The following is a 27,067-nucleotide window of genomic DNA, read 5'->3' as shown; positions in this document are numbered from 1 at the left end:
ACAAACATGCAAAAGAATAAGAAATCAGGAAGGGGGCAAATAGTTTTTCACACACATTATATATATATATATATATATATATATATATATAAATATATATATATATATATATATATATATAGACCTTTGCCAGCTTGTGTGCTCAGTCTCTAAATACTTGTCCAGGGATGTTTCTGCTGCTTTATGTGGATTTAGCCTTGGCAAAGTTTGCTTCCCATTGGCTGCACAGTCTCAGTACTTCTTCATCAGGACTCAAGATACTCTTCCTCACGGATACAAAGCATCTAACTGTGCTGCCACACATGTGCGATTAGGAGGGAGCTGAGTGGACAAAGTAAAGGTAATTACACGCCAGGCCAGGGGGTGGTGGGGTGCACTAAACCTACCTCCGTTATCTCTGCAGGCCAAATACAGGAAAACCTGCCTGTTTAAACATCAATGAAATCACTTCCAGTCCTGGTGCCTAGAAAAACATCACTTCTGGTTCAGGCCCTAAATGACATCACTTCTGGTTTCGGCTTATAAACCCGCCATCTTTTCCATTACACATCAGTTCAATCTGGAACTCAACCCATGCACATCAGTGCCTTTCTTACAACCCTTTTTGGAGCCAGGGACAATATACAGGTGGCTGCCCCAAACCTTTCCAGTGTGTTGAGACTCATTCTTTTAAAGTGTATAGAATTGGTTCATCACATTTGAGACAGAGACATCGCTGGTGCAGACATGTCGTATGGGCCTGTATTCGGTTCGTCCTGAATGTCTTGTCACAGATGCCTTGCATTTCTGGAGTCTTGGAAGTGGCCATGGATTTTCTGTGTGATGTCACAAGACAGGGCAATCACTTCACCTATACACTTATTGATGTATCCTGTGACAGATGATGCATACTGTACTCCTCCAGATTGCTTTTATCAAAATAGATGGCACCCTCCTTGAAAATGCATCAGCTTGTATTTTCAAAACAATCCTGAGAGCTGGGGCAGCTTAATCTGGCCACATTCTGGTCTGCTTCTACAAAGGCTTTGTGCAGTTAACCTAACTTCTGTATGCAGGGAGAAGTAAGATAGAGATTTGATCTGAGTAGCCAACAGGCGGGCGCAGTGTAGCTCTGTATGCTTCACACATATTTGTGTGTACAAGGTTCAATGTGATGTCTTCTCTTGTCGGAAAGCGTACATGCTGGTATACAAGCAGAAAGCAGCCAGCCTGTCTAGCGTGACGGGTAGTCCAGGATGTTCCAGGATATCTCTTTAAATATGGAGATGCAGCAGTCCTGCATCTCATGTGTCATAGTTGATCAACTCCAACTTGTTATCCAGGGTGTAAACAATGGAGAACCAGACGGACACACCATCAATTTTGAGCTTCAGCTTACTCTCACAACGATTGCATTGTTGATTTACTCTGGTCTGCTCAGCAAGCTAGTACAGCTCAGCATTTCCTGTAGTGCCAGGTCTATGTTGTATTTACATTGTTTTCCGATTTTCTACATACTGTACATTCATGGCTGTAAGACTGATTATTTGTTCAAGACCTTTATTCTTTTTTAATAAATCTGCAACAATTTCAAAAATTCTTTTTTTTTGTCTGTCAGTATGGGGTGCTGTTTGTACATTAATGAGGGAAAAAATTAATTTAAATGATTTTAGCAAATGGCTGCAATATAACAAAGAGTAAAAAATTGAAGGGGGTCTGAATACTTTCCATACCCACTGTATGGTAGTTCACAATATTGCTAGAAACCCTCTGTTTACCAAAATGAATCAACAGTCAATCATTAGTTTAAGAAATAAAGGTCAGCAAACCATGAACATTTAAAGATTTTTCAAGTTCAGTATCCATTAAGTACTGTAACGAAATTAGCTCCGAGAAGAACAGCCACAGGAAATGCTAATCAATTTTTTCCTTTTCAGAAGAAAACATCAACAGAAACATCAACTGCTTGGAGGACACTTTATGGATCAGGTCTTCATGATAGAAATTATACAAATAAACCATTACTGAAGGAGACAAATAAGAAAAGACTTGCTTGGGCCTAGAAACGCAGGTCGCATTGATATCAGAACAGTTAAAATCTGTCTTTTGATCTGATAAATCCCAGTTTCAGCATGTCTTTTTGAGATGCTGACAAAGTGAATGGATGATGTGTGCAACTGCGTTACAAACTGTAAATAAAAAGGAGGATGAGTGATAGTGTGGGGTTGCTTTGCTGGTGACACTGTCAGTGATTTATTTAGAATTGATGGTAAACGTCACAAAGTATGTCTTCCACAGCATTCAGTAGCTATATCCCAGTTGGTTTGTGCTTCGTTGAGTCAACATTTATTTTACAACAGGACAATGACCCAAAACACATTTTCAGACTATGTCAGAGTTATTTGGCATAGTGTGGCAGCAGATGACTGGTCACCTAAACTAAACAACAGATGGTTTAGGATAAGTTAAGCTGATGTCACATTACGTGACTTCTAGTCTTAGGTTATATCAGATTTGCCAACTCACATCGCCAGACCATGACAATTTACATGACTGAAAGTCACTGGACATATCAAGTTTAGCGATTATGTCCTGAACTTCCATCACAGTCATACTTGTCCCTTTTTCTAACATCCAACAACGTGTTGCCTGATGGATCCTGCATTGTACAAAGGAGTAACAGGTGCGGAAGGTTCAGCCACAATCTCTGCTCTTTTTGTCCTTTTTTGTTATGTTGTGGTACATAAAAACATAATACATCAGATAAATTTGCTTCTCTTTTACCTGTGACTTATTCCTTATCAATGAATTATACAGTATTTATGGTACTTCTGGGTGAAGATTTACTAGTTGTCAGCTCATGCATACTACTAGAACTAAAGACAAAATCAAATAATCGTGGACTAGTTGAGGGGATTCCCTGGGCATGTACGTGACTGGTTTCAAGGGAGCACACTGCTGACTGCCTCCGACTCGGTAAGATTATACAAATAAGGACTAAAACTGAAAATCACTGGAAAAGTTGTGTAATGTGACACGGTCTAGCCTAAAATATAGAGAATTTATAGAAATAAAGAAAAACCCACCTATGAGTAGGTGTTTAAATTTTTGATATGTCCATAACAGAAAAAAATATTTGCTAGATTTGAACTACCTGTACAGGAGGAATATTTGACCCTGAATTTCTATTAACAAAAACTGTACATTAACAATAAAAACAAAGTAGTATTCTGGGATCTAATATACATGAGATGAAAGAAAGACATCAATGATTCATGAAGGTGCTTAGACAGGAAAGTTTTAAATATGTTGGTATGACTATACAAAGGCATTCACTAGAAAAACTGTCTCAGTTAGAGTACGTGTGGGTGTATCAATGGCAATGTCTCTAACCTGGAACAGGAAGGTTCAAAAAATGAATGAGTAAACTTAATGTCCAAGGTGCAGCTTAAAAAGCTGGAAAAGGACAGGGTGTACAATTTTTAAGAAATTGCCACCTAGGCTCAGTAAATATTACAGAATAGGTTAAACAATTAAATTATAATGATGACTTTGTTTGAGAAAAGGTTTAACAATGAGCTGTGTTGTTAATCTGATAAACTGTGTTATCACTTTGACTTTCAGTTTTTTTTGTTTTTTTTTTACTGTTTATCAATAGCAAAAGGGTTGGGTGGGGGCTTAAATAAATCATGAATGTGTGTCAAGGGATACAGGAAAGCTTTTAAGACTAAAACAAAAAATTGATAAAAGCTAAAAGAAATTCTGTAAAGAATGAATTTGTGGTCTTGTGAGAAGGTAGTTCAGCCCTGGTTAAGACAGAACATAAGAGAAACAAAAGTAATCATTGCTAACAGAGTGATACAGTCTTATTCAATAATAGTACTCAAACTATTTCTGAAAAACTTAGAAATGACAATTATAAATGTCAGATCAGGACTAACACTAGGGGGTGAGTCACCATAGCAAGTAAAGCTTGAGGCTAACCAAACTATGCTGGTAAATTGTGTGGAAAAAAGTCTGTTGACCATCGATAGTGTGTATAGAAATGAGATCATCACCAAAACATCATCATACATGGAGAGAAGGCAAACATATAATACAAAGACAAACATACTTCCTTTAGATTCACTAGCCTAAGATAATTGGGAGGCTCTAAGATTACTTTATAAGCAGAACTGCAATAGCTAATGATACATTAAATAGGATTAGAAAGGAAGCGCCAGATCGCTATAGATGAGGACTGCTAGAAGTCCTCAGAGATTGATTTTAAGGAAAATGACCATCCCGCTAAACTAAGAACAATTTTAAGCAATCAAAAAAATGAGATATATAAAGTTGTTGTTTTTAACCTAAACACTAACTGAATGTAATAGCAAAAAAACAGACTTTCCAAATATAATATGAAATGAAATAAAAAATAATTTTTACATCTATTATAAATGCATTGCAAATACTAACCCATTTTCTTCTTTAAGATGTTGGTATAATTCAGCCTTGTCGTTTACTGAATTCATGCGTCCAACAAATTCTTGGTGTTTTTTTGAATTAGCAGCATTTATCCTGTTGGTCCATAATGTCAATAATGATACTGGGCCTAAAAGCGTAACAATTTTAGCCAAAGATAAATTACATTAATAATAAACAACAACAACAACAATTATTTATATAGCACATTTTCATACAAATAATATAGCTCAAAGTGCTTAAATAAACGTCTGTAAATTATGTGATACATCATAGAACAAAAAACATGATATAACATTCTCAAACTCGCTTAATTCAATCTAGGGTCATCAACGGATGGATTCTATCTCACCACTGCGAACAAGGTAGGAAACGGTCCCAGACATGGTACCAGTCCACCACCGTGCCTACTTACTTGCTCACACACACAGTCACACTCACATTCACATTGGGGCAATCTGGAATTACTTATTAACCTAACCTGCATATCTTTGGGGATGTGGGAGGAACTCTCATGCAGATGTGGGGAGACCATGCAAGGTCTACATGAACAACATTGGGGTGTGGGATCAAAAACTAGGATTGCAGAATCAATGAGGAAGAATTGCTGCACAATGCGACACTGTGTCAATATGTGATATATCTATTTTCCTGAAATGGAAAAACAGTAATATGGTAATAACAATGCAAAAAAACTAATAAGACCCCATTTTTTGGCTGCCTTTGCATCTGTCTTATCTCATATAACAGGAATTCAAAAGACTAACAAAAGATATAAACCCAGGTAATATGTAGTTCTCTTTTTTAACTTTAGTCTATATCTGAAGTCCTGGTGTAACTAAGTGTAAATGGATAGTGTATGGGACCACAGACATCTTCCATTCAAAGCCACTGCTTATTGAACTCATTCCTTGTAACAAGTTAATTTCATATCGCTCAATATTTTTTTGTTCTGTTTTAGAGACTGGAAGCCGTTTGTCTGTACATCACCTTGGTGCGTTTCTTCACCTATAGTAATAACAATGAATTTTAAATAGCACTCTGCTTTAGAGATATCCACCTGGTCATTATTATGTTGTTATACTACTGTCTCCTTCTAAAATTAAAGATACTGGATTGAAAGACTACTAAAAAGACTAAAGCGGAATTTAATTCTTTCATGCAATGGTTTCACATGATTTCAGGTAATACTTTAAAGATTTTTCCAAATATCTCAAGATGAGAAGCAAATCTGATAATATGCAAAACAGAAAGGCACAAAGTAAATTGCCACAAGTCAATAAGTGAGTTTGGTCTTTGCGCTCTGCCTAAACACTTTAATTAATATTGTGATTCTGAACTGAAGCCCTAAAATTTTGTGGTAGAGGGCCCATTGTCAAAAAACTGAAATCACAGAGTAAACATAAAACACCATGCACAATCACAAAAAATATTGTTTTTATTGTTATTTATGTAAAAATAAAATAATAAGATGGACTGAAAAAAGGTCTTTGTGATACAGTTTTTCTCCACTTTATGAGGACACATAAAGCAGACATGGCAAGCAAGGAGTACATTAGAAAACAGAGGTGTATTATTTTTGGACACTAACTGAAATGACACCAAAAGTTTTCAAGAGGAAGCAGTGAAAAATATGATGCAAAATATCCCACTCACCCTTTGCTTTGTCCACAGGATGTATTTCCTCCATTGCTAACCTGGGCTTTTTATTTAAAGGCTCTGGAGAGTCTGGAGAATCTTTTATGATTTCAGCTTCAGCCAATTCTTCTTTCTCTCGATCTAAAATTCCTTTTAATCTAAAGGTAAATACTATATTTTAAGTATGGAGTTTTAACTATTCAAGAATTAGTTTGAGCAATTCAAAAATATTATACACTGATAAAAATTACTCTCTAATATCTCTTGTCCTTCATTTTCAACTTCTTCCACATAATACAACTCCTAATCCATCCAATAATGCTATAATAATAATAATCACTTAAAACCAAGCCTTATTTACATTTTACCTTACCTTTCCGACTCCTGCCAAGTTTTCTCTGGTTCAACATCCTTGCCATTCTTTTCAGTTTTGTCTTCTTTCTCCTCTCTCTTTCTGCCTCTCTTTTTACGCTCTTCTTCTTCAGGAGGTTTGCTCCGACAGGCCTGGATGCACTCCAAGACATGTTGGTGTCTTTCTGAGGTCTTATTGTGTGCCTTGACCAGAGTTTCCAATTCATTCCACATAATCCTGTATTGTTCATCTCTAGGAAATAAATAACATTTCACATAGAACTATTGAGTTAAGGAATTCATGCTGACATCTTCATGAAGTCAAGAGTCTGTAAACTATACCAACTATCTATTAAAGCTGAAAAGAACCTCCTCCTATATAATTATTTGGGTATCAGGAGCAAAGTAAAAAAACAAGTATGACAAGTGCTTGCTTAACGCTCCATATGCTTAACATACCATTTTTAAAAATCAATAGAATTCAACATTAAATAGCTGATAATTTCTAGAACTTGTGGGAAAATTTTTAAATCCTATGAACTTTATATTGCTTTTACTGCACAATACGATTTCTTTAAGATGTACCATGGCTAGTCTAACAGTCAAGCTGTTTCTCAGAATATGCACAATTACATACACATTGACACTGTGTAAGGCTACATTGTTTTGGAGATCTGTTTTTGCATTTTACTTTCATTATCAGCCATTAATTATTTTGAATGGTTAGCTTGATATCTTTATTAGGAAATCTTACAGCCAGACCCCTTTAAACATATATTTGTATTTTGTCCCATCCCACAAGAGTACTTTGAGCTGTTATTCTAAACGCTTTTCTTGAAAGTACAATATTTCACCAAGGTCTGTCCCATTACTCTTAAACCTGAGATCCCTGACTGTTGTATAATGCCAAGACCTTGTCAATAAAGCAAATGGAAAATAACATAGTTCTGAATTTCCTTTTTTTCAATGCTTGAAAATTCTGACTGTGTTCTACAATTACTCTCCGTTTTATATGGCAGCCAGTCTGACACACAATTCCTAAAACAATATTCTTCTTCCTCTTCACCTTTTCTCACTTCTATGTGGGGTCAACGTGCTTGATTATTCACCAAACAGCTTGGTTCTGCACCTCTTCGCTAGTTAAGCCCTTTACCTTCAGATCTTTTTTTAGTTGATCCATCTACCTCTGCTTTGGTCTCTTGTGCTTTCTCTTCCTCTGGACCTCCATTCCCATCACTCTTTTGCCCACATATTTATTGTCTCTCCTCATCCCATGTCCATACCACTTTAACCTACTTTCCTGTACCATGAATCATTGCTGGTCTATTTACCTTAAGTCTCTATCTTCCAAAGTCCCTCTCCATTCTTCCAACTTCCTTTCTACTTCCTTTTTTCTGGTGCTTCACAACACAATGTCATCAGCAAAAAGCATGCACCAGGGATATTGGTCTTTTATCCCTTGACTCAACACATTCATAACCAGATTTAAGAGGTAAGGACTTAAAGATCATCCCTGGTGCAGACCTACTCTAATTGGGATCTTGGGGTCTGTTATCCAAACACTGCTTTGAACCAGAGTCCTGGACAATCCTCACATACTACTCTAGTACCCATTTTTCTATCTATCATAAGCCTTATTCAAATCAATAAACATCACATGTAATCCTTTCTGTTTTTCTCGATGATTCTCTATTATCTGTCAAAATGCAAAGACAGCATCAGTTTTTCCTCTTCCTCAAAGTTGGTCTCTTCCCTAAGCATCCTCTCTAAAGCCCTTTCCCACATATTCATTGTGTGACATCAGCTTTATCCCTTGGTAGTTTCTACAGTTCTGATAATCACCATTCTCCTTATAAAATGGTTACACCCACACTGTTAGTCCAATCTTCTGGTATTTTCTACTGTACTCCATTCCCAAATACTAGCCTTAGATTTTCTTCTTTCAAATTTTCAAAGTACCTCTTCCATCTATTCTTTCTTCTGTCATGCTCATTTAAGACATTAAAACCTAGCCACCAGAGGAGCAAACCAGCCCAACTTGGCTCTAATCCCGAAACCGGATAAACAGAGAGGGTTGGTGTCAGGAAGGACATCGGACTATAAAACCTAGCCAAAATCTTAATGATGGAAGCAATCCAATCAACTTCAGAAAATACCATACTTACTAAAATAATGAGGTGTAATTAAATATAATGAGGCTACTTGTATTAAAATATTGCTAGTCTACAATTGTAAAGGAGAAAAAAGTAGATAGATTGTGCAGACTCTGACTTACAAAATGACCTGTATCTCTCACAATCTTCGTCAGGACATTGGGCTATAAAAAGCAGTCATAGAAAGGATACAAAATTCATAGCAAGTGCTCACACTGTGTTCCGCTACATTCTTAATGTTTTTTTTACTTATTTCACTCGCATGGCCTCTGCAAATCACAAAGTGCTTATGACAGTAATGCGTGAGTCTAGTAGAACTCAGCTGGTGTCCCTGTGCCTCAAATGTATTGTGACATGTATTTAAATACCAGCTGTCCTCATACCTCTAGGATTTCTTTTTTTTTTTTTGTTCTTGTTGTGTGACCGTTAGAATAATAAGAATTTATATAAATAGCATGTACACACGTACATGTATAAAGCCCAGAATCATTAACCTAAGTATGAATATATTACAGTATTATTTACTTATTTTTAATTGTAATATTCAACCATTTTTTGGCTAATTTGACAGCCCTATACCTAATAGCATATAACAGAGACATCACAAACTTTAAAAGTGCATGCAAGTTATGACTGCTTTATAAAATTTTTGTACTGCCTGATGATTTCACCAAAGGTTTACTTCTATCTGACATAATCCATTTTCCTGGGTCTGTATTGAAGGAGTGACACTTCATAGGAGTGACATAACAAAGGAGTGACATAAATACCGTATTAAAGGAGTTAAATTTTATTGGAGTGATATAATGAGTCAACTACCACAAACAACTGAAAGTATGCTCGCCAAAAAAATTGTTGTCACCTCACCTACCACTTGGATGGTTGGTTGGATGGTTGTCACTCCTTTGAAATTTATATCTGATGTTTCACTCCATTGTCATGTCACTCCTTTGAATAGGACCAATTTTCCTAACTACCTCTTCTTTGGCTTAAGAGCAATGTGTTTAGTAGTTATTTTTTGTCTTATTCATTGTTAATGTAAAAGTGTGAGCACAAAGTTTGTAGCATATGACAGAAATGTTCATATTAGCAACCATATACTGGAATGAAAAGTTAATGACACAAAAAAATAAAAAAAAAAGTTTAACGGTGGTTGGAAGGGAGCACGTGAAAAGTAATTTAATTTTAAAACAGTACTAAAACTGTTTAAAGGCATATAATATGGTACAAAAACAAAATTAATTTAAAAATGATAACTAATTTCATTTCAAATAATGACCCATTTCACAACTGGAGTTGAATATTTGTATATTTCATAATACTAAATACTTGTGATCCACAGTTTCTATCTAAAAAAGATATGTGGTGTGAAGCTTAAACCAGCTATAATGAAACACAATAAAAATGAGCAAAGCCTACAGAAACTGTAATATGAAACAATTACATCTTCCTATAATCACCCTTGACCATAATTAAATTCTTGCTATTTTTTACATTATACAGAATTTACTAATATTAAAAATGTAATACAGAAAATAAATAAGTAAGTATAGTTTACCTGATAGTAAAATTAATACAGTGGGAACGGAAAGTATTCAGACCCCCTTCAATTTTTACACTCTTTGTTATATTGCAGAAATTTGCTAAAATTATTTAAATTAATTTTTTCCCTCATTAATGTACACGGCAGCACCCCATATAGACAGACAAAAAAAAAGAATTTTTGAAATTGTTGCAGATTTAGTAAAAAAGAAAAACTGAAATATCACATGGTCCTAAGTATTCAGACCCTTTGCTCAGTATTTAGTAGAAGCACCCTTTTGAGCTAATACAGCCATGAGTCTTCTTGGGAAAGATGCAACAAGTTTTTCAAACCTGGATATGGGGATCCTCTGCCATTCCTCCTTGCAGATCCTCTCCAGTTCTGTCAGGTTGGATGGTAAACATTGGTGGACAGCCATTTTTAGGTCTCTCCAGAGATGCTCAAATGGGTTTAAGTCAGGGCTCTGGCATGAGGCCAAAAAAGTGCTATCTTGGTCTCATCAGACCAGAGAATCTTATTTCTTACCATCTCTTTTAACAAACTCCAAGACAGAACTTTTTGGCCTTATTTCTAAGCGGTATGTGTGGAGACAACCAGGCACTGCTCATCACTTGTCCAATACAGTCCCCACAGTGAAGCATGGCGGTGGCAGCATCATGCTGTGAGGGTGTTTTTCAGCTGCAAGGACAGGACGACTGGTTGCAATCGAGGGAAAGATGAATGCGGCCAAGTACAGGGATATCCTGGACAAAAACCTTCTCCAGAGTGCTAAGGACCTCAGACTGGGCCGAAGGTTTACCTTCCAACAAGACAATGACCCTAAGCACACAGCTAAAATAACGAAGGAGTGGCTTCACAACAACTCTGTGACTGTTCTTGAATGGCCCAGCCAGAGCCCTGACTTAAACCCAATTGAGCATCTCTGGAGAGACCTAAAAATGGCTGTCCACCAACGTTTACCATCCAACCTGACAGAACTGGAGAGGATCTGCAAGGAGGAATGGCAGAGGATCCCCAAATCCAGGTGTGAAAAACTTGTTGCATCTTTCCCAAGAAGACTCATGGCTGTATTAGCTCAAAAGGATGCTTCTGCTAAATGCTGAGCAAAGGGTCTGAATACTTAGGACCATGTGATAATTCAGTTTTTCTTTTTAATAAATCTGCAACAATTTCAAAAATTCTTTTTTTTGTCTGTCAATATGGGGTGCTGTGTGTACATTAATGAGGGAAAAAATTAATTTAAATGATTTTAGCAAATGGCTGCAATATAACAAAGAGTGAAAAACTGAAGGGGGTCTGAATACTTTCCATACCCACTGTTTATTGAAAATTAACACAACAAAACAAACCACAACAAAATCTAAGTTATTATACTGTTGGAAATTTTAGACTCTGTGACAATAAGTCAGTAAACAAAACCTTTTAATACGTTATGTGATTTACCTTTTGGGACCTTTTCCTCTTGTGCCTACTGTGGAGATTGGAAGGGGGTCATTTTTTCTTTCCATGTCAACTAAATTATAAACAGTCTTTTGACACGTTAGCACATCATCTTCTGTTAGGCTTTCTTTTACAATTAAGCTGGCTAAAGGAACCACCTGAAACATAGTAGATTAAAATAAGGTATCAAAATTCTATCAAAAATATTAATATACTGTAAATGACTGGTGAAAAGTTTATGCAATTTCTATGTAAGGTTATTAAAGTATTTTGAAGGATACCTAAGATGATAATTCATTTTATTTATACAGTATATACTCTTTAATAATTGATTTGCAATGCTATAAAGAACTTAAAGCAAGAATAAAATTTTCTCTTATATCAGTGTTTATGTATATACTTAAATGTATGCATTACTTAGTGAGTGTTGTTTTCTTTTTAATTCCAATTACCTGAGTAGAGCAAAAGTCCACCATAGAGGTCCTAGAAACACAGCAATACACACTTACTCATACATGCGCACACACACACACACACACATTACTGACCAATTAATCACACACTGACTGATCAATTCACACTCAACAATCAATCTTCCAGCAAGTCTTTGGACAATGGATCATACTATTTACTTGACTGATCAATTAGTAAGATGCTAATACCAAAAAAATATGGTAAAGCACTTTGAGCTACAGTTTTTGTATGAAAATGTGCTATAGAAATTAATATTGCTGTTGTATAAGTACAGTATTGTGTAGTACTCTAAAAAATGTGCACCACTGATAATTGTTGAAACTGTGATTGATAATACTTATTTTAATTAATCTGAAATAGTTGCTTTCAGTAATTTCTTCCATGCGAGAGGTTCAGGTTAAATTATCAGTTCAGTTTTGTTCATATCATTTCCAACCACCAAATGCAACATCGTCTATGGTGAAGATGGCGATTCTCTTAGAATTTATTTCTGTGGTGTTTTCGTGATGTCTGTTTAAGATCTGTATAATAAAAATCAGTCTTCTGAGTTTTGCTTTTTCTTTTCAAGTACGTAAAACTTTAATCAACAATGGACCGAACCATGGGTGAAACAATTTATTGCAATATTTTTGTATTGAATCATGAGTATGGGCGTTTTATTAAAACGAACCATCAGTTTATTGAACAGATGATGTTGAAATCATAAAATTAGCACTCGTAACATTTAATCATTTTTTTCTGAAAAAAGAAAACTACAGTATTTTCTTGATAGACTGAATTATAAAATAATTGCTTCTTTAACATAGACCAGAGTTTTGTTAATGATGAGGTAAAATAGTATTGCAATTACTCTCTGAACATGGGAAAAAAGAATTAGTTGCACAAACATTTTTGTTCCAAAATTAAGGTGAACTACTCTCTTGGCAGGTGTTTATCACCTGTTGAACATAACAGGTTGTAGTTAATGGCCTTTTATATTATAAGGAATATGTTACTACATCCTTTTATGCCAATACAAATGGATGTATGGATGGCTTGATGAAGCATGGTTTTCTTCTTAAAATATATTATGTAGAATTTTTAAAAGAAGCCAAAATATTTAATTAAACTTCACAATATTAGTTTATTCCACAGTCTGATGATGCTTACTTTGACATCTCAGCAGCCATAATCACTTAAACGTGTGAATTATACTATAAAGAAAATTAGTGGAATATTCATTTAATACATATAATGGTTATTATCATATAGAAAAACAGTATCAGCATGAGTTAGAGCATGCACTCTGTGCAATTTAATGATCTGTATTAAAAATTAGACTACACTTTATGACAAAGGACATCAGAAGACCAAGGTTTTTATGAATCTAAAGCAAATAGCAAGCACAAAGAAAATTCTTGAGGGCACTCTTGACATAGGCCATCACATCCTAGCTTTCATTAAGAAAGCTGTCCAACACCTTTACTTCCCCAGATATCTGAAGAAGGTCCAGAAATCTTCATTTATTTGGCACCTACTTTTAGAGGTGCAAGATGGAATCCATTCTCACTAGCTACTTAACATCCTGATAGAGTACCTGCTCAGCTCAGGAGTCAGGACCAAAAAGCAGTACAGACAGTGGGGATGTCAATTCAGAATATAACCGGCATATAACTACCTCCTGCTCACGACATGCATATGTATTAATACTGCCATACAAAGGAAAACAGCATTAATAAAGACCTCTGCCATCCTGCTCAGACACTTTTCTCCCTTCTCATTTCAAGCATATAGTACAGAACTTTTGGAACTTGCACTACTAGATTGTGAGACAGGTTGTATGTTTAGGTCTCAAGGCTACTTAACTGTCAATTGATTCACATCATAATCAAACTCATAATTACATAAGGTGTATATACCTTTAAAAATGAAGTTTTATCAATGGAGTAGTGTACCCATGCATAGGCCTTCAGGCAAATATCCCCTAACCTAACTCTGTTATAGGTTATATATTTTTAATAAATCTTTTTGAATAAAGTCTGAGCTGGTATTTAACATTTCATGTTGTATTCACTGCATGTTACTGGATTATTGCCTAAGATATGTACATGGAAAATGAAAGTCTTCTATTCATAATAACAACATAGGAAAGACAAAGCACAACATTACAAGATACAGATCCTACCTTATCTTTAAAGAGCCTGCCTATGAGAGTCATGATTCATTTCTAACACTTAAAAGAATATGTCCCTGTTTTCGCCGTCCATACATTGTCTTTCTGCATCTCCACTTGACTGTTCTTACTACTGCTTCGAGTTTGTCTGACCCTGGCAGGAGAGGCATTTTTATTTTTTTGTTTACATTTGAGTGAAATATCATCTTAGAAGAGGTCATGGAAATGTTGCCACCTGATGGTCTTAAATAAAACTGCATCCAATACTTTTTTCTCGTGCTGTACCATTTAAAGTCAGACAAAAATGAAATATTGGTGACCTACTGCTTCAGTATCCCATTTGTGAGTGAAACTGATGTAGTGCAGAAAATTAATGTTTACAGTTGATAAGCCCATATAGATAGATACCCTTTCCAAATGGTGTATACTCGACATAATGCTTTGATTAAGCCATAGGAAAAAAACGGATTGAGTAATCATTTTTCAATTAGTTTGTCCTAAAGTTTTATTCACAAATGTACTGTATAGTGTAAACTGATAAACATGTTTTGTGTATTTTAAGATTTAAAATTTTGATAAAAGACTAAAGCTCAATGCCATTTTAAATAGTTTAATCATCTCCACTTTCATGTCTGGTTCCTTCTTTTAACACAGTGCTACTGGGTTAAGTATACAACATTTGTTGAAATGAGTTTGAAAATTGATAGAAAAAAATTTGATCTTGTAAACATAGTTACACAGTTACAAGACGGTAATTGCTTCTATTAATTACAACCACAGTCGTTAGAGATTTTTTTCCCCTTCATTTGCAATGTCTTCAAAAACTTTATTTGTCAAGAATCTGTACATTCATCAATCAAATTAAATACCAATGCCCTGAAATTTATTTTAAGATTTTTGGTTGAAATTATCATACTAAAGATATAAATAATGACATTTTTAACCTGCTTACCATTAAAAGAAACAATCTCTTTTCAGCTAAAGTGAACAAGTTAAGATGTAGGAAAAAAGTAATGCTTTAGCTTTCAGAATACTGTACTTATTCTTTAAGGCACATAGAATTTATTGAATTAATTAGGCTTGCTAGTGAATATGCAACCAAGCTTAATAATAAAAACAGAATATAATGGAGAAATAACTTCCAAAAATATGGTTACTTAAGTGTAAAACTTTGATGAAATCAGTGTTTTATCTGAACCAGAAAATAGAAATAAAAATGACACTAATATCTTTAAAAGTTTCCCCTTTTCTTAAAAATACATATTAATTGAATATGTACCCAACTTACCGCCTGCATGTTAAAAATTGTTGTTTGGGAAATAATCATGGGCCAGTAGCGAGTGTGTCGTTCAAGTTGAGCCTTCGCTCTCTCCAAAGGAACCTCGTTACTTTCCATCATATTAAACTCTGGGAAAGGTGTTAAACGATTTTCTCTCATAAACTCTCCAAAATCCTAGTGGAGTAACAGATGCAAAATAATATTATTTGATACTAAAATTATTAAGATTATAGACTATAACGTCCACAAAAAACATAAATAAAGATAATTGTTTCACTGAGCCTCATAACAATCTAGAAACTACCATATATATAGAACTATATGCAGGTTCTGAATATTAAGCAGGCAAATTAAGTACAATGAAAAAGACAACCTGAGTAAACACAACACACATTCTTTGAAAATGGCTCAGTAGTAGTGCTGGTAGTCCTGGAGCCCTGCAAAATCTTAACAAATGTAGGCTTAGAGCCTGGTGGTGCTTTAGCTGATGGAGCCTTGAAGTTTGGTGTGTTTCTTTTAGGACTGATAATTTAAAATATATTAGTGAATAGAAATACACTTGGAAAACAAAAATATGGTCTGTTTATTAAATGTTAGTGTTTAATTACATTTTTCTACTTCTTCCTTATAACATTTCAAATGTACAGTATTTAAACAATTATGAGAACTAAAATAATAATTACAGTAATTCTGTAGTCTGTTACTCTGCCACCACAGCCTTCACTGATAGAAGGTGGATCTTCTAAAATAGAGCGTGTGCTGCTGAGAACATGAAGAAAGATCTCTCCTCCATGACTACTGAGCATATGACTGATGACTTTGGAACCGGACTTTCGAGGCTGTTCCAGAAGTACAGAGCGCCCTAAAATAAGAGAGGCACACAATAATTACATTATTTCATAGCAAATATAAACAAGAACTTGATTCTGGAAAGAAACCATATTACTTTCACAACAAAGACACAATTTAAGAACATTATCAGATTTATTGTCTAATTACCAATTATTTGCTTTATCTTCGCTACAAACATAAAAATCATCAAAGCTACACTGTTCAGCTCTGCTTGGGACACCCCAACTTTCTCACTTTGGTTACAAGGCAAACATCGATCACAAAATACATAGAAATGTCTCACATGCACAACTAATGCCGCAAATAGAGACTATTAAGGCAAAATACTGGAAACAGCCTTGCTTGACAGGATTAAACAATCTATCGGATTGCTTCTGATGCCTCTGGAAAATTCGATAAGTACATTTCATTCCAACTCTGGGTAATTCCAATTTAGTAATTGGTGGTGCTGGAAAGACCAGCAATAAACTAAGGGGAAAAGAATCCTATTTAAGTGTCAATTAATCACTTACATCACATACATCCATTATCCAACTCGCTATATCCTAACCACAGGGATACTGGGGTCTGCTGGAGCCAATCCAAGCCAACACAGGGTGCAAGGCAGGAAACAAATCCCGGGCAGGGCACCATCCCCCCACAGGGCGCTTATAGACACACACACCCACACACACCAAGCACACACTAGGGATAATTTAGAATCACCAATCCACCTAACCTGCATGTCTTTGGACTGTGGGAGGAAACCGGAGTACCTGGAGGAAACCCACGCAGACACAGGGAGAACATGCAAACTCCACGCAGGGAGGGCCCAGGAAGCGAACCATCATTAGCCAATTCTTCCACATGAGATAACTGACAGCTTCCACATATTAAGAGCTTACTTCAGTTCTTGTCATAAGATTTCAGTACCAAGTAAGAAAATACTTTTTACTAGGAAAATTAAAAATGTGAGATCTTTAATTCTTCGGTTAATTTACAGGAGATTTACATAAATATTCTTCTGATATAGTTTGTCTTCAAGCTCTAATCTAATGGCTCTAAAACTGAGCTCATCATTCAATTAAAAGTAAAAGCAATACATGACCTCCTGTATCAATGGAGCAAAACACTTAAACATATTTATCAATATGCTTAATGGCTGGAATGTGGTTCTTAATTAGAAAAAAACACTTTATTTTGTCAATTAAAATATTTTATCCTGGACCAAACTGTTTAATTTTTTGATTCAACTGTGACAATAACTCTAGCCTAGAGGGCCAGTGGATCATCCACATGCCTTTAGTTGAGCATAAAACAAGCAGCACTTTGCTTTGTACAGATTTATTCATAACTTATTCCATGAAGAACATACCTACTGAATGACTAAATCCCCCCCACCATGAACAATATATGAACAATCAGGTATTGATTTGAAATTCTCGGGGATTGTTAAGATTTCTGGCTTACTCAAAGAATGATCTTGGAAGGGAAAGAAACCACTAGTATTAAGCTCTGTTTCTAGTTGGACAGCAGACAGGGTCTTATAAGAGTATGAAAGGTCCAGTTACTTTCCAGATGAGCACAAAATTATTCTGTAAACCAGTAATGGCCCACTGCACTATAACGTGCAGTGAATACACTTGACTTATTGTTTTCATCCTCTTTCTCTGTTGGTTTAGTATTTGTTTGCTCAGAGGTTGATGCGCTTGCTGCTTCCTGAGCAGCTCTTCTTTCCTCCACCCTAGCGGCCTACTTCTTCTGTCAGTATCTTTTCATGTTAAAACTGATTAAGTCAGTGTTTGTGTTGCAATTACTTAGTACATTTTCCTTCATTTTTCACTTAGGCTGGCACTTAAGTCTTCAATCTGCCTCAAGAATGATTTAAGATATGAAGAGGTAGGGAAGTGATGGCAAAGATGATAGGGATGAGAACGGCACCCCTACACATGCGCCACACCGCCACCCTGCTAGCTGCTGCCAAGAGTTGATTCTACAATAAAATAAAAATAAAAAGAGGAATAACCTTGGTGGTCAATCATCACCCCAAAAGCGGATAGTAGATGCCACGTAGTATACATGTACCATATTCAGGTCAATCGCTCAAACGGATTGTGAGCTACAGGTGATTTAAAATCCTGGACAGACAAACAGACAGCCACGGTAGTAGAATCTTCTTATATAATACGCTAACACCTATTTGGTTAAATGGCAATGTCTTTGAAACAATAGCAGATGTAGGATTAGTCCATTTAAAAAGTACTAAATGCACGGAAGTGCAAAGAGAAACTGAGTGGAAAGACTGGAAACTGGAATTAATAGTCTTGCTAAAAGATAAATATTCTCTCAATCTATACTTTGTCAGCATACTGAAAGAAAAACTTTATATATTCCAGGATTCTGCTATATTCATGGTTCATTCTCCGCTACCATATTGCCTATTTCCTGCACATGAAAAATATCTACCATCACACACATGCAAGTAGGAGGCAGCTAAAGGGCCTGAGTAATGGTAATTCCACCCTCCATTCCCGGGAAATCCCACCAGGTTCCTGGCACCCTTGATGATGTCATTTCCAGTTCCAGAGATGATGCCACTTCAGTCCCAGCAACATCACTCCCGGTTTCGGACACAGTGATGATGTCACTTCCAGTCTCGACAACATCACTTCTGGTCCCGGCCCCAGAGATGACGTCACTTCCTTAATGGGCCTTTAAAACTGCCATCTTGACTGTCTGTTATCAGTTCTGTTTTGGACTCATGTGAATATCTCTGTTAAATTACTGCAATTTTAGCACCCAGGATACTATATATGGGTGGCTGCCCCAAACCTTTATCATGTGTTTTGGCATTATTTGTCACAATATGTAACGTAATATAGTAACTATTATACTTCACTAATTATGGAGTGTTTACTGGAGCATGAGCAGCATTAATATTGGGCCATGCATGATGCTGTGAATTTTGGCCAAAAGCATCAATCTTTGTTTAATTTCACCACCAGACCTTCTCCCAGAACTTACCTGGTCACCCTTAGGTTGTATTGCAATTTTTTGTCACTTTTACATACAGGTTTACAGGTAAATGTTATAGCTGACTGACACCTTAACGGCAAAATCAGACACTGAACTATGTACAGTAGGTCATTTAAGGTGTGGTTGTATCTCTGTAACTTCCTTCAGAGTCTATTTCTTTATCAGATGTTAAGTTTTGACAGATGTGCTTTTGCAGGCAGTATCTGAACAGTGTAATGCAGCTTCCATTGCTTCATTTATGTACCAGCATTGCTCAATGGAATCTGTGAACATTTTTATCAAAGGTTTGTACCCTTTTCCTAATCTATACATTTTATCACTTTATCTAAGATCAACTTAGAATATACAGTATTCATTTTTCATTTGCATACCTTTACTTTAGATCTAATTTAGTTAATTTGACACAGATTCCAGTGGTATACAGGCAGAAACCAAACTTATCGGCCTATTTATTTACTATATTACATTATAAGAACCATCAAAGCACAAAGATCATAATAATTTTATACAAGAAGCATATTTAAGCTTCTTACTAGAAGATGTCTAGTGACAACTCACTGTACCTTTAAACACTTTTAAAGTTGTTTCTTATACGTATCTGTCTGCAATAAAAAAATACAGATTAGAAAAAGATATGTAGTTATTATTTGCAATCTAGCAACCTTTGGGAAACTTCAATGGTTGACTGCCAGGCCTTCTTATCAGTTCTTGCTATAATAAAATAGTCATAATACAAAAAATACTTAATGAATTTTCAACACACATTTCATATAAAGTTCAATAATAATGTCTTTTTTACTAACCATTAAGAAGAAAATTTGTCAGGCAAGACGAGGGTCGGCTGTTGACATCAACAGGAGATATACGAAAAGCTCCTGTGCAGAAATGAAGTTCTGTAAAATAAAACACAAAAAAATGTAATCAAAATCATTAATTTTTAACTCAAAGTAATACTAAAAATGCATTTACTTTTAGAACTTACCAACACTATTAGTTCGTGGAGTACACCACTTCAAAGTGACAGTTTCTTTAAGATTGCTGTCCCTGCTGTTGCTACCTGGAGGATGCAAATCACCTATGAAATGTACATACAGAAGACAATTAAGTATTAATAAGGGATGCAGAAGGATTCACAAACCTAAGTAATTAAATGAATGAACGCAATTCAATATGATACATACCACCAGTTAAAAATCAACTTTACTGTGTTTTATTGTGCTACAGCTTCTTTGACTCGGATTTCTGTTACTACGGTGTACTGATCTTTAATTTTGATGTCCATTCCATACTCTTCACAGTGCCAGGTAACACTGCAATCTTTGGTAAGTTTCTCTGCTGTTCTAAAGGTTTTTTTATTTGTACTAGTGAGTTTTTCCATTTTCATTCTGTATGGTACTTTTTATGTTGTGATGATGCAAGTTATGAACGGAGGGAAGCAGAGGGTTATTCCCATAACATAGATTATGTAAGTATAGAAAAAATACATTTTTTTAAACTAACCGGTAGATAACATCATGATGATACCATTGATGGTTTGTAAATAATGTATTTCTCATTATTGTGGGTATTCAGCAGTTATTTTATTCTCTTTGTAGGTAATGAATGAAGATGCCAATATTCCACAGTAAGCCTTTTTACCCATTAGCTGCAGCTACATCATAGGTATAAATTTGGCCTAACACATACATTTTATGACAAAAATATTTATTGCTTCATCAATAATTTAATGGCATAATGCAACACTGAACAAAGTAAGAAAAACAAAACTATAATACTGGACAACAAACTTTTTCAGAAGATTTACTTCTTGAAAAAATTTCAGTGATTATGATAGCTTCAAGCTAAACAAATATATTTTAAGAATGACTATCACGTAGGAATCTGGAGAAAATGATCTTTTAATGAGTTTATCATGTTTAATTGTTTAACAATTCTGTCATTTTGCATTAGTTCAATTAAGCTAGTATTACTGAAGATTTTCATTTATACTCTCATATCAATGTCCAACAACAGTTAAACAGTACCCGATACCACTTTTCCATCGCTGCTATGTCCTGGTGAAACCTTTCCCATGATGGCACCAAGATTAGCAGGGATGAAGTCTGAACATGAATGTAGAAAACGAATCTTTAGTGAGATGTTGCACTTCATGGTTTTGCATGCTCGAAGCAGCTGGACATAATTTGCTGCTCTGTGGTTGCCAAGAAAATTCTCAACAACATCTCTGAATGCCACTAGCAGATCTTCAAAATGCTTGTCATTAATGATGTGTCCAATTTGTGGACCACCAGAAATGGTTTCCTTAATTAACGTCTCATGTATTTGTGGAAACATCAATCTCAAACATTAAAATCCTTCATCTTCTTTGTTCATTGTTCTTATGAAATTGTTTTTGAGTTCAAATTTTATTTGATGAAACGGCAGAAATATCTGACAAGTAAACAACCGGTTATTGTGCTTTCTCTCTTTTACAATTCTAAAATTAGTTTTTACTGTAAACAAAAGACTGTTTTTAGATATAGTTTCTGAATGATCTCTGCATACAGGGCAGTATATTCTATAACTCGTTTGTGATGCTGTCCCCTCCTTGCAGTCATTGCTACTTTGCGGAATATTCTCTGTATGCATTCTGCTAAAAAAAATTAAAGTATTTGAAAAGTTATTTTCTTTTTATTTTTGTCAAAATGCAGCTTGTAATTATGACTCCTTTCACTTGTAACTAGTATTGAAGCAGTAGTAGAACAGACTGCTATGTCCTCTCCTCTGCTGTTTTCTATTTACAGTATATTATGGTAAATGACAAGTGGATATGACTGACTTTTGGCATTCTTGCACTCACTATCCCAGGTGCTTTACAACAAACTCTATTGTTTCCCTTACTTTATAGAATGGCTGCACAATTTTTCTATATTGTTCACTTGTGGGGGTGTGTGTGCATGCGCGTGTGCTGACATTTTAATCAAAAGTGACAATGGCAGGGTGAGTACAATATTCTCATGAGTGGACCTTCTGCATCATTAAGAGATGCACTTCAAATACTTTTGCATGTCTTCCTTTCACTTTGATGACCTTTTGAGTCATACTGAGCTCTTTCTACATCATTCTGGCACAAACGTAAACAGCCCCTCTTTGAAATTCCTTGTTGAGGTTAAATAGTGCCGTGCCCATATCTCTGCATAGATAGAAAAAATTCAGTGTACAGCACACAACAAAAATCCAGTGCGTTTGCTGTGCTTCCCTTGCAACCAGCACAAATACATTAAGTATAAACCAGACTTGAGATGGGGTTTACAACAGTCTGGCACAGTAAGCAGCTGTGTTTAAATGTGAGCCCCAAACTTAAAACCATACATGAAGAATTGGGTCTTTTGTGTTTATTAAATTGTTACTGATTAGGAAACTATTACATGGACGAAAGGTCCAAAGCACCTGGTAATTTGCTTTGTGGATCTGTAGTTTGGTTGTCCAGAATTAAAACTACCATTTTGTCCAGACTGGCAACTACATCTGTCAATAGACTGCATTTATTACACACTATTCAACAGCACCTTACTATATCAAGCACTTAAAAATGTAGGCAAAAAGTAGCTTCTTTGATAGAGTGCAGATTCCTATTGAAGCAATGTGAAAATGTAATTTACTATTGTCCCGATGTTAGTTGAGGCTTGTGGCAGACAGCCGGCAGCTCATCCCGGCCAGGACACCCCTGTGATGGAAGGATGGGGGAAGGAAGCTTTTCCTGGACAAAACCTCCTCCAAAACGCTAGATGGCAGCTCCCCTGGAGTGTAGCGATTCCGGGAATCCTGGGACTTGGAGTCCGGTTTCTCAGCCCTTTTGGGTGCGTGGGTGCCGCTACGGGGAGCTGTGAAAGGACCTGGGGAGTCATGCTTCCCTTGCAACCCAGAAGTGCTTGGAAGTCATCAGGATGGAAGCCCCACAGTACTTAAAGGCTGATTTAAAGAGTTGGGATTCTCCATCTGAAGTGCTAGCAAGTCACAGGGACTGAAGAGTGGAAGCACTTCCGGGTCAAGGACTATATAAAGGACTGGTGGAGACCCAACAAGTGAGCTGAACTTGAAAGGGAGTATGACAGAGCTTGTTGATTAGTGTGTATATTCTGGATGTGGTGCTTTGGAGGCACTATAGAGAAGAAAAAGATAAAAAATCTTCTTAGTGCTTTTACCCTGTGTCTGTGTGTCTGTCTGTTGGGTTTAACAGGGCAACAGCGACCCCTAGCATTCTTACAGGCTCTATGGCTAATTGCTGTTTGAATTTCTTAAACATAACATTTTTTGAAAGAAATTTCAAGTCTCAAGGCAAAACTGTTGGTTGCTTCACACCATGATGGGGAGTAAGTCTGGATAAATGACAGTGTCAGAGAATTACTAAATCATAATGTCCAGATAATGTTTGGTTGTTTTTAATGTAATGTACTGTAAATATTGAGTATAAGTTTGTTCACTCCATGCTTACAGAGTGACACTTACATAATTCCCTTTCTTCCTCTTAAATTAATTTCTAAGTAAGTAAAAAAAAAAAAAAATTCAAGGTTATCTTACTTCAGGAGGCAAGGGAAGAGAGCTGGTATACCAGATTTGTGGCATACATATACATGCCTTCCCCAGCATTTGACTAACTTGTATTGGGGATCCACTTTACCATCAGGATTGGCGCTTGATGAGTATACGAGGAAAGTATACAAAATATATAACTTCAAATGACATTTCTCAAAGTAGCTTTGAAAAAGTGAACAAATCAGAAATTTAAGTGGAGTTTGCAAATTCATCTATGCTTCTTAATGAGATTTTTTTGAAATATTAAAAATGTGCAAATTGAGATGTATTTGAAACATCTCAACAAACGCTTAACTTTTTTCAACAAGTTCCCATGAAGAATAAGTGTGCCAAATTTCAACTATGTCAGTCCCCAGGGGACCAAGTTGTTTTATGCAGACATACAGACATGGCAATTGATGCTTTTTAAAATTATATGTAAACAAACCTAAATCTAATCATGATGTTTCACTTTGTTCAAGGTAAGACTATTAGATTAAGATAAACTTTACTAATCGCATGAAGAAATTCAGAATACATAGTATATAACTACATATATATATATATATATATATATATATATATGGTCCCTGGACCAGGAGGACGAGAGGAAGGCTTGTGCCTACTCCAGACCGCGAGGGGGCATCCATCCTGGTTATGTTGGGGGGCCTCGGGTAGAGGGCTTGGAAGCCCCGCCCTGTAGGGACCCGTGGCCACCGCCAGGGCGCCCGATGCCGGTTTATCCGGGTGTCCTCGGCCGGGCTGTAGCCCGCCGGGCGCTTGAGGACCAGAGGAGGGCGTATGCCTCCTCCAGACTGAGAGGGGGCGTCCGTCCTGGTTATGCAGGAGGCCTCGGGTAGGGGGCTTGGAAGCCCAGCCCTGTAGGGACCCGTGGCCACCACCAGGCGGCGCCCCAGTGCCTATTTATCCCGGGTGCTCGGCACTTCTGCCACACCAGGAAGTGCCGGGGGGAAGACGACAGGGGACACCCAGGGCTTCCTACAGGGTGTGGCCAAGTCTAATTGCCGGGAAGCAGCTGGAGCCCATCCGGGTTCCTATAAGAGGGGCCGCCTCCCTCCAGTCATTGGTGGATGTCGGGAGGTAGCGAGACAGAGCTGGGGAGAGGATTGGAGGCGGCCAGGAAGAGAAGGCACAAAGACTGTGAGCCCTGGACTTTGGGGGAATCGGTGTAAGAGGCACTGGGGTTGATGCACAAATAATTGTAAATATTGTAAATAAACAGTGTGTTGGGTGAACTTATGATTTCCGTCTGTGTGTATATATATATACTTTTTGGCGGCCGGGACGCCCCTGCTGCATATGTTCCAGGGGAGCCACCATGGACAGCTCAATACCTCCCCCGGGATGTTTGGTGGCAGCCTCCCTGGCCGATGGTGATTCCCCAGCCTCCCGCATGGCTCCATGGGAGATGGAGTCATCCACAGCCTGGTTGGGAGCTGGGGTGGCCGCTAGGGGGTGCTGCCTGGATGAGTCATCAGCCCCACCCAGAGGTGCAATTGGGACCAGGTGGTCAAGCACCTGGAGCACTTCCGGGTGGTCTATAAAACGGGTCAGCCTCCACCACTCGACAGCCAGAATCGGGAGGAAGAGGACGAGGTTGCCTGGGAGGAGTGGTGGTGCAAGGTGGAGAGTTGGTGGTGTTGTATTTACGTGCTTTTGGGACTGCGTATTGCCTGTGGGGTTCATAGGGAAGACGTGCCCCACAGGTGAAGAAATATAAAAAGTGTGCTTGTTTTTACACGAGCCTCTGCGTCAGTCTGTGCGGGGTTGGGTGCTATATAGCGCCTTTGACTATATATATATATATATATATATAATATTTTTAGTCAAATAGCTCTCATCCTAAGTAGCCCTTAATTCTTAAAGCATTCCATAATATTATCTTACTAGCTTATATCCACAGGAGCTTTACATTCAATAAAGAAAGTAGTTATTTTGAAGAATGATATAACTTTAAAAACATATACCAGAGCTAATATACTACATCACTTTTATCACATGTAAGCTAGCTTTCCCTCTTTTTTTGCAGAGCATCTCTCTAAATGACTTACATACCTTTTATTCTACTTGCTGTTCTCCATCCTTTTAAAATCCTGTTCAACATTCTTTTTTTTCTATGTTGCCAATAGACTTTAATGTTTAAGTTATTTCTTCTCATTGGCCTCTCAGTTGGTTTACCAAGTTTCACTGGAGTCTGTTTTAACAATGAAATGCCCTGAAACATCTATTAACAGATTCTATAATGCTAACATAGCAGAGGTGGTAAAAGAAAAACAAAATAGTGCTTTTTGTCTACAAACCGGATTCCAAAAAAGTTGGGACACTATACAAATCGTGAATAAAAACTGAATGCAATGATGTGGAGGTGCCAACTTTTAATATTTTATTCAGAATAGAACATCACGGAACAAAAGTTTAAACTGAGAAAATGTATCATTTTAAGGGAAAAATATGTTGATTCAGAATTTCATGGTGTCAACAAATCCCAAAAAAGTTGGGACAAGGCCATTTTCACCACTGTGTGGCATCTCCCCTTCTTCTTACAACACTCAACAGACGTCTGGGGACCGAGGACACCAGTTTCTCAAGTTTAGAAATAGGAATGCTCTCCCATTCTTGTCTAATACAGGCCTCTAACTGTTCAATCGTCTTGGGCCTTCTTTGTCGCACCTTCCTCTTTATGATGTGCCAAATGTTCTCTATAGGTGAAAGATCTGGACTGCAGACTGGCCATTTCAGTACCCGGATCCTTCTCCTACGCAGCCATGATGTTGTGATTGATGCAGAATGTGGTCTGGCATTATCTTGTTGAAAAATGCAGGGTCTTCCCTGAAAGAGATGACGTCTGGATGGGAGCATATGTTGTTCTAGAACCTGAATATATTTTTCTGCATTGATGGTGCCTTTCCAGACATGCAAGCTGCCCATGCCACACGCACTCATGCAACCCAATACCATCAGAGATGCAGGCTTCTGAACTGAGCCTTGATAACAACTTGGGTTGCCCTTGTCCTCTTTGGTCCGGATGACATGGCGTCCCAGATTTCCAAAAAGAACTTGAATCGTGACTCGTCTGACCACAGAACAGTCTTCCATTTTGCCACACTCCATTTTAAATGATCCCTGGCCCAGTGACAACGCCTGAGCTTGTG

General features: G+C 36.9%; 1 protein-coding gene across 3 annotated transcripts in view; it reads right to left on the bottom strand.

Annotated features, from left to right (window-relative positions):
• ints13 (integrator complex subunit 13) overlaps positions 1–27,067 on the bottom strand; it is a 73,091-nt gene that overhangs the window by 15,025 nt on the left and 30,999 nt on the right. For all 3 annotated transcript variants that reach the window (XR_005634697.1, XM_039761549.1, XM_039761548.1), the window contains exons 9-16: positions 20,323–20,415; positions 20,144–20,233; positions 16,157–16,335; positions 15,483–15,647; positions 11,572–11,726; positions 6,455–6,685; positions 6,100–6,239; positions 4,438–4,573 (exon numbers count right to left, since the gene is read on the bottom strand). Coding sequence is in view for 2 of the 3 variants with exons in the window: in XM_039761549.1 (XP_039617483.1) it covers positions 4,438–4,573; positions 6,100–6,239; positions 6,455–6,685; positions 11,572–11,726; positions 15,483–15,647; positions 16,157–16,335; positions 20,144–20,233; positions 20,323–20,415 (1,189 nt within the window). In the remaining variant the exon portion in view is untranslated. The remainder of the gene's footprint in view (positions 1–4,437; positions 4,574–6,099; positions 6,240–6,454; positions 6,686–11,571; positions 11,727–15,482; positions 15,648–16,156; positions 16,336–20,143; positions 20,234–20,322; positions 20,416–27,067) is intronic.

This window comes from Polypterus senegalus, chromosome 8, assembly GCF_016835505.1.
Source record: "Polypterus senegalus isolate Bchr_013 chromosome 8, ASM1683550v1, whole genome shotgun sequence".
Lineage (NCBI taxonomy): Eukaryota > Metazoa > Chordata > Cladistia > Polypteriformes > Polypteridae > Polypterus > Polypterus senegalus.
Note: the sequence above shows the minus strand (reverse complement) of the source record. Positions and strands in the feature narration are given on the sequence as shown.